The sequence below is a fragment of the Clytia hemisphaerica genome, unplaced genomic scaffold, assembly GCF_902728285.1.
Source record: "Clytia hemisphaerica strain Z4C2 unplaced genomic scaffold, Clytia hemisphaerica genome assembly, whole genome shotgun sequence".
In the NCBI taxonomy this organism is placed as follows: domain Eukaryota; kingdom Metazoa; phylum Cnidaria; class Hydrozoa; order Leptothecata; family Clytiidae; genus Clytia; species Clytia hemisphaerica.
Window position 1 is genome coordinate 1,596,515 of NW_027103890.1, and position 9,057 is coordinate 1,605,571.

Sequence of the window (9,057 nt, forward strand, 5' to 3'; positions counted from 1 at the left end):
GTTTTTTATGAAAATAAAACTGAAAATATAAACACCGGTAACCAAACAAACAAAACAATTTTTTTCTGTTCGCCGGAAACGTATAATGCCGAAATTTCCGGTCTCTTGCTGTGATGTGAAAGTAAGAGCAAAAATTTAATAATCGGGAAGTTGTTAAATTTTCTAATATCTTAACAATTTCAAGTCATTGAAAAGTTGTACGTGCTTCTTGTGTATTTCCTGAGACACTTCCTCTTACCTGGCTATTTTCCAACCCCCCCCCCTGGACCTTATTAGGACTCCCCGTTTATTAATGTTTAAGAACTTTTTCAGCTTTCAAAGGAGAAGGTCCCTTATTCTGCTCTAAATAGCCTGATTTTAGCTTATCTTTATCTTAATTTCAGGTTTTCTCAAGTATAATTTACAACTCCCCCCCCCCCCCGCTTATTAAGATTTTGAAAATTTTCCAACCCCCCCCCCCTTTATTTGGAACCTAAGAGTACGACTTTTCAATTTTTTTCAACCATTTCTAAAAGAACGAGAGTTAAATAAAATAAAATGGAGTTTATACTAGTTTCGAGAATTGAACCGAAGAAGGTGAGAAGAAAACATAAGATATCCTATAAGCGTTGTCGCAAACAACGAAAAATGACAAGTTTCCAGCTTGGGAATTAATTTCAGGGTATTTCATACACCACGCTCTCACAGACCCGGTGGGACCCCCTCCCATCTAGAAAAATTGGACAAAATGTCATCCCTAGTTAAAAATTTTACTCCAATCTTTGTCCCCGCTGGATGTAATCAAATGTAAAATATTGTGCTATTTCTCCATCCCCACTGAATCAATTTTTCTGGACGGGAGCCACGGTCGACTAAAATTTGGTAAGAATGTCTTAAATATCTTCTTCCAATCTTCTCCCCAGCCATTAAAAATATCGCAAAATTAATCTGAAAAGATCCTACCCCCCCCCCCCCGATCCTAGCGGGTATGTTTTCATATAAAACTCAAGTGTTTCTCAGGATTTTTCAAGAAGTGGGGAAAAGTAAAATAAATTGGAAATAATAAAGTGGGAAAGATATGAATGGTATATTTGGGATCCTATCAGAGCGAAAAATCGAAAAAAATTCTAATTTTCACCCTGAAAGGTGGTAAAAATGAAAATAAATGAAAATATTTCCAATTTTTACCCTGGAAATTGTCTAAATAGCCAAAAGTCGACCCTGTCAGATTTCGGACCCTTTCACATATCTTCAGAGCCTAAAAGAGGGACCCTGACTAGCGGCACATCTCCGTACCCATTTTTGCCTAAGTGGGATTGTAAAGCCTAGCTGCCACTCAAAATAAGTCAAGAATTCTCATAAAGGTTTCTCAGTGGGTATTACACTCAGTCCATTGTAACTTTATTGGATTTCAGGGTATCTCTTTGTCAACAGCGAAAATTCTTTGATCGATTTTTTCAGTGGGACAATGGCCCAACTGGGTATGTGACACTTGGGTCTAAATTGACGAGCATAATGATACTTTGTCACCCTGGCAACCACATCTTTCTTAAAAGATATTGTAGGCAGGGATGCTTGCAGGCATGGAAATTAATTGATGGTTATCAAGATCAATTAATTGAACTTAATGGTTATCTAAACACATGCTTTGTTTCTTTGTTTGATTTAATACAATGTTAATTGGCGGGATAATACTGATTAAATTTATTTTCACCGTAGATGATGTAAAACATTTGTAGAAAAGTGAAATATTGGAGGTGTGTTTACAAGAGAAGTTTTTGTAGGTTTTTCTCAGAGTAAGTATCACGTCCAACAACGCCCATGGCTTTTGTAGAATTCTTAGATCTCAGATGATTGGCATGGTTACTTTTGTTTTCGCTGGATAGTTGAATGATGTGTCTTTACAGGTCGTATTTAAGAGCGGTGAACACTGTTTTTTATGAAATGTAGTCTGGATCTGATTTTGGTATATTTCATTGTATCAACCTCTCCAAAGAGGTGAATTACACCCGGGGGGGGCAGCCAAGCAAAATGACTGACGGGTATGTGCGGGCACTAAGGGTGTATTTTTCAAGGCATCCGAAATGCACTGTAAGGGTGGGTTTTTTCCCGCCTGCGCTGTAAGGGTAGAAATTTCAGAAAATTTTTGAAAAATCTAGATATTTTGACCAAAAATGCTAGAATTTTGACCATTTTTTGCACGAAAAGGATAGAAAATTTTGGGGAAAATGCACTCTAAGGGTATGATTTTCACTGATTTTTGCTGCACTGTAAGGGTGCAATTTTAAAAGCCAATTTTTGGCCCGCACATACCGTCAGTCCGCAAACCCAGTGCCCCCCCCCCGGGGAATTACATCAATCATGTTTTTGAGTTTATGCACTCTTCACGTTTTTTTTTTCGTTTTTCTTTAAAGAACAAACTATATAAGAACATAAGGCTTCAATTGCCAAAATGTTAAGAACATGTTAAAAACATTTTCAGGCTTTAAAGACACGCTGTTTCTGAGGAAAATGGTCAAAAATACTCACGAAAGGGTCAAAATAAGAACATGTTAGGAACATTTTCAGGCTTAAAACTCAAAGAGTTAAGAACATCCAAAAGGTTCAACAATGTTGGATTTTCCTGTAAAAAAACGTGTATCATTGAATCTTTTCTATGTTACGAAAATTGTAGTTGTAATCCCATCAGTTTGGCAATTAAAGATTCTGGCCTATTGACGGTTACCTCTGTCCTCGCTTACACGTAGTACATGCTGAATAGAATTGTGATTTGTCTTCACATTTTGTTTTTCGGACTATGAATCTCATAATAGGGCGTTGGACGGGAGTGTTTTAGTGAAATGTTAGTCTGAATCGCAGACCTCTAAAAAAACCGCTTATTCTACTATAAAGAGCACGAATCCGTTAGTAGATGCTAGCAGCCTAATGAAATGTAGTCTGCATCTGATTTTGATATTATGGAAATAAACCCTCACTTCATAACCAGTAGCGTATAGCCAAGAGGGGTGCAAAATTTGTGGTAGACTTTTATGACACTGAAATTATCTATTCGTGTACGCTACAGATAACAACAACCTTTTCAAAGTTTTCAAAGAGATGAGGTGACATTTGACATTAAAGAAACTTTCTTTTTTCAAATGAGATATTTTTTGATCAAATAGATGGATGGCTGGATGTGTGAGCAAGAAACAACACATTTCATTTCAAAATAAAGAAATGTATCACATTCACCTTTCGATTGTGTTGAAGTTATCATAAAACTGCACACATCATATTTTTCAAGAGAATAATTGATATGAATCTAGACGTTTCAAAAAAAAATGACACAATATTTTGCTTATTTGAAGGGTAATGTGAGAATGTATTCTCAGTTCAATTCTTTTTTTTTGGATTTGATAAAAAAATTTGTTTTTTTTCGCACGTACATGATATGATTTTTGAGATTGACTTTGAGTGATTTTCCAGACATAAGAGATAAAGAACTAACTGTATAAGATTGTGTGTTGCAAGAATTGACATGATATCGATGATATATCAAAGCCCTAACACAGAGATTTTAAAGTTGTCATTTTTTTTCTACCAAGGACTTTGGGGAGTGTTTTGTTTTCTAAAGTATGTAAGTTGCAAAGTTTTCCACAATTCGTACAAATACCTGAGTAAATAGCATTAACGATGAGGTCAGCTTTGCGGTAAGATTTGCATTAAGTGAAACAATAACTACTTGTAATAACTTTTGCTTTCGTAGGCACCGTAGTAAGAAAAGCAATTTTATATGTTTTGACTTCCAAAATAATCTGAGTGATTGCCTTGGTGAGTTGGTTGTCATGTTTTACAAAGGTGAGAGGTAGATTGTGTAGTTTGTGTTATGCCCCCCCCCCAGCGGTTTGCGTGAATGCGTGAATTGGAAAGCTTTGCGCGAACAAAAAGACATTGCGTGAATGCGTGAATTTGGGAAAAAGATTTCCGAGATTGCGTGAATACACTCTTCTCGAGATGCATAAATTTATTGTTGTCCTCGTTTTCAAACAGATTTCATTGCTATAAAATTACATATCCACAATGATAATTGTGCTGTTTACACCTCATGAGACATTTTGAATTTCAAGTACTTTTGTTTTAGAGTTAATGTTAGGGTGTAAACTGGATTTTGAATTTTAGAGTTTCAAAATTGTCACAATTTTTTATCAAAATTTATTATATTCTAAGACTTTTTGCGCAATTTTGAGGTCCATAAGTCAAAAATCCACTGTTTGCCCCAGGGGTATCTGATTCGCGGTAGTAGCAAAAAACGGCAAAAATGGCATTTTTTGTCCATTTTAAGACTATTAAAGGCCAGGAAATGGTCAAAATGGTTTCTAAATGGTGTCTTGTACTAATATTCAACACAAAAAGACAAAATAACCCCAGCGAGATCGCTCAATGTTTCAATTTCAGGCTAAAAAAGCCGATTTTCTTGGATTCTGGGTAGCAAAATGCATGAAAGCAGCATTTTTGAGGACCCACAACTTTTAAACTTTTTAAGGTACACACTTGAAATTTTCAGCAATGAAACACTTCAGAGAAAGCTCCAGGAAAAATCAAACTTGAGTTTTCAAATATTTCCTATAAATCCATAATGGCGCCCTAGAAATTGAGTTTTCATGCTAAATGCCAACATTTCAAGCTAAAACTTGGTTTTCTCTGGCTAAAATTTCAAAAATGGTTTCAAATGGTGTCCTGAAATCTTTGGGTGTTGAAAGTATTCAGGAAAAACTCTGGGAGAATCAAAATGGTTTGGGTTAGAAATTTGCCAAAGTCCGCCATATGGAATTGCATTTTCACTTAAAACGTGATATTTAGAGTTAAAGTCTAATTTTCTCAGACTAAAATCTCAAAAATGGTTTCAAATAGGGTCCTGAAATCTTTTGGTGTTGAAAGTATTCTGGATATACTCTGGGAGAACCAAATGGTTTGGGTTTGAAATTTGCCCAAAGTCTGCCATTTATGGATTGCATTTCCCACTAAAATGCAATATAGAGTAAAGTCTGTATTTTCTCAGGCTAAAATCTCAAAATGGTTTCAAATAGGGTCCTGAAATCTTTTGGTGTTGAAAGTATTCTGGATATACTCTGGGAGAACCAAAATGGTTTGGGTTTGAAATTTGCCCAAGTCTGCCATTATGGTATTGCATTTCCCACTAAAATGCAATATTTAGAGTTAAAGTCTGATTTTCTCAGGCTAAAATCTCAAAAATGGTTTCAAATAGGGTCCTGAAATCTTTTGGTGTTGAAAGTTATTCGGATATACTCTGGGAGACCAAAATGGTTTGGGTTTGAAATTTGCCTAAGTCTGCCAAAATGGTATTGCATTTCCTACTAAAACGTGATATTTAAGAGTTAAAGTCTAATTTTCTCAGGCTAAAATCTCAAAAATGGTTTCAAATAGGGTCCTGAAACTTTTTGGTGTTGAAAGTATTCTGGATATCCTCTGGGAGAGCCAAAATGGTTTGGGTTTGAAATTTGCCTAAGTCTGCCAATATGGTATTGCATTTCCTACTAAAACGTGATATTTAAGAGTTAAAGTTTAACTTTCTCAGCTAAAATCTCAAAAATGGTTTCAAATAGGGTCCTGAATCTTTTGGTGTTGAAAGTAATTCTGGGAACACTCAAGGAAAATCATAGTGGTTCACAATGGTCATATATATGCCAAAGTCTGCCATTATGAATTTCATTTCTTTAGGAAGAACACTCAAGCTTACTCAAAACATTGTGTTTTAGAATGAAATACAATTCAATAATGGCAGACTTTGGCAATTTTTCTGACCAAAACCATTTTGGATTCCCATAGTTTTCCAGAATACTTTCAACACCAAAAGATTTCCGGACCCTATTTGAAACCACTTTTGAGATTTTAGCCTGAGAAAATTAGAGTTTAGCTCTAAATATTGCGTTTTAGTGGAAATGCAATTCCATAATGGCGAACTTTGCAAATTTCTAACCCGAACCATTTTGGTTCTCCCAGAGTATATCCAGAATACTATAACACCAAAAGATTTCAGGACCCTATCTGAAGCCATTTTTGAGATTCTAGCCTGAGAAAATGAGACTTTAACTCTAAAAATCGCATTTTAGTGGGAAATGCAATACAATAATGGCAGACTTAGGCAAATTTCTGACCCAACCATTTTGATTCTCCCAGAGGAGTATTTTCAGAATACTTCCAAGATTCAAAGATTTCAAACACCATTTGAAAATCATTTTTTGATTTTTAGCCCAAGAAACCAAGTTTTAGCTTGAAATATGGGCATTTAGCATGAAAACTCATTTTCTAGGGCGCCATTATGGATTTATAGGAAATAATTGAAAACTCAAGTTTGATTTTTCTGGAGCTTTCTCTGAAGTGTTTCATTGCTGAAAATTCAAGTGTGTACCTTAAAAAAATTAAAAGTTGTGGGTCCTCAAAAATGCTGCTTCATGCATTTTGCTACCCAGAATCCAAGAAAATCGGCTTTTTTAGCCTGAAATTGAAACATTGAGCGATCTCGCTGGGGTTATTTTGTCTTTTTGTGTTGAATATTAGTACAAGACACCATTTAAGAACCATTTTGACCATTTCCTGGCCTTTTATAGTCTTAAAATGGACAAAAAATGCCATTTTTGCCGTTTTTTGCTACTACCGCGAATCAGATACCCCTGGGGCAAACAGTGGATTTTTGACGTATGGACCTAAAAATTGCGCAAGAAGTCTAACAATATGATAAATTTTGATAAAAAATTGTGACAATTTTGAAAATCCAAAAAAAGTATTTTTTCATGGTTCCAGTTTACACCCTATGTCATGACCCCTTTAGAGTCAGAAAATAGCTTAGTGGTAGTGTAGCCTTGCCTTTAGATCACCCAAAGTGTTGTTTAAAAATAGCACTAGATTTGGAGAAAATTGAGTTTAAAGTTTCAAAAGTCCTGTCAAAGCCCTAATAGACTCGTTCTTAATATCATGAAATGGGCAACAAATTGTTAGAATTTCGTATATTACTATACCTTGATGGGTTGTACTGATAGAATAGAAACTTTTTCATTTTTTCAGTATGATTGCCAACTTTAGGCATCATTTTTGTATAATGACTGGTTTGGTTCAAACAATGCCTTGACAATGAAAACAAACAAAAATGGTCATCAAACAAAAACAAACTTTTTCAGAATAGCAGGTGCTTGTTGCATTGATATTTCTTTACTCAGCCACTATGAAAACTGCTGCAGGTAACAATATTTTTGAATATTTAGCAGGCTTATTATCAATGAGACCTTCATAAAAGAAAGAATCAATATCCAATAGAATAAGTATGAGGCTTTTTATAAGAAAATAGTACAAATATTTATGATGTTAAGGAAGCCTTTTTTACATAATTCACTTTTTGCGTTTGTTGAATGATTTTTAAACACTTGATTATCTGAGACTGGCTAATTTCAATTAAACTTTCATTGTAAAAAAGAAATTTATAAAAAGGTTTCTTTGCTTGCTTTTTCAGACAAAAAAGACCGCAACAAAGACCTCAATGAGATTCAATGCACAAATACTGGCTGTACAGAAAAGTTTAAATGGCGAATGCAGCTCAAGCGCCATCTAAGAAAATGCAATCACGAAAGGCCTATTGCTAAAGTTAAGAAGTACACTTTTTCAGATGGTCATTATGTTTGTAACACGTGTTTTAAAAGGACTAAACATCAACCAAACATGAGTCGCCATGTTAACAACTGTAACCCAAAAAAGGCTCAAATATATGCATGTGATTTATGTGCACAGACTTTTGAATACAAATGTCGCCTTGTTAAACACATGAAGAAACATACATCTGACAGTGAAAAAATCTGTCCAAACTGTGGAAAAATGTTTAGAAGAATAGATCAATTCAACCTTCATAAAAATCTTTGCGAAGACTTTGTCCCAACTTTTCCAGAGGAGTTAGAATCACCATGCCCTTCATTGAACTTTCACGTTGAAAGTCCAGAAAGTCTGATTAGTAATACCCTTGAAATAAGCAACGTTGATGTTGTTGATGCTAATGTTGATGTTATCGAGACTGAAAATGATCAAATAGTTCCTGGCAACACTGAAACTGTCATCCAAGATTTAGACCTACTGTCGATAAATTCAACTCCATTATCGTCAAGGTACAATGAAGTGAAAGATAAGTCTTGGAGTGTACGTAAGCAAACCCAAAGAAAGTCAGCAAATCTTGAAAACATTATTCAAAATTTAACCTCTCCTATCAAGAAAGGTGTGATATCTAACGTTATTAGTAATCACAAAAAAACAGTTGAGGAGATTTTAGCGTACACTGATATAGACACTATTTATGAAGCAAGGGTATGCGAAGCTCTTTTAAATGACTTGAAACAAATGCATAAATTAAGAAGATACAGAGCTTTTCATGAAAAACTGAACATTTTGTTTGAAGAACACCTCGAAGAAGACAATTTTTTAGACTGGTTGGCAGATAAACCCTCATAAACCTTCAATTATCTGAAAAGCATTTAAAAAGCATTAGAAAGCAATCTTAAATGGTAAATAATCTGAAAAGAGTTCAAAAACAATCACAAAACTAACGGCATGGATAGCTTTTGAATTACAAACTACAGATGCTTTTTGGATGACTGGAAAGCAATACAGACAGTATCCATGTGGATAGTTTTGAGATGGAAAATTCCAAATGTTGTTTAGATGGCTTAAAAACCAATCTTTGCGATATTCATTTGGATAGCTTATGGATGAGAATATCCCGATGCTTTCTTGATGGAAATTTATACATTTTCTACAAAAATCTTAAAGAAACAGTTTTTTATAAAATAGTAGATGCTTTCCAGATGGTTTTAACCACCACAAAGAGCTTTTAAATTGTAGACTTATTTGTTAATTTTTGAAAAAGTGTTGAGCTATCAAAATCAGGGCATTCCCGAAATTTTGCGTTTTCTGGTAGAATTTGACTTCCCAAATCTGCAATATAATTTTTGCAGTTGAATTTTCCAAGACAGAAATACTGGAAAAAATAAGCTAAATAAAATTCTTCTTTCAACTTTGTGGAAGAAGAGAAATAAAATTGAA

At 34.6% G+C, this 9,057-nt stretch overlaps 1 protein-coding gene across 1 annotated transcript; it reads left to right on the forward strand.

Moving 5' to 3' along the window:
* The first annotated feature begins 7,066 nt into the window (after nucleotides 1-7,066).
* On the forward strand, nucleotides 7,067-8,913 carry LOC136808678 (myoneurin-like). The gene is made up of 2 exons (XM_067065223.1): nucleotides 7,067-7,214; nucleotides 7,484-8,913. Exons 1-2 carry the CDS (start codon nucleotides 7,199-7,201, stop codon nucleotides 8,464-8,466), a joined length of 999 nt encoding a protein of 332 aa, XP_066921324.1. The 5' UTR covers nucleotides 7,067-7,198; the 3' UTR covers nucleotides 8,467-8,913.
* The last annotated feature ends 144 nt before the right edge of the window (nucleotides 8,914-9,057 follow it).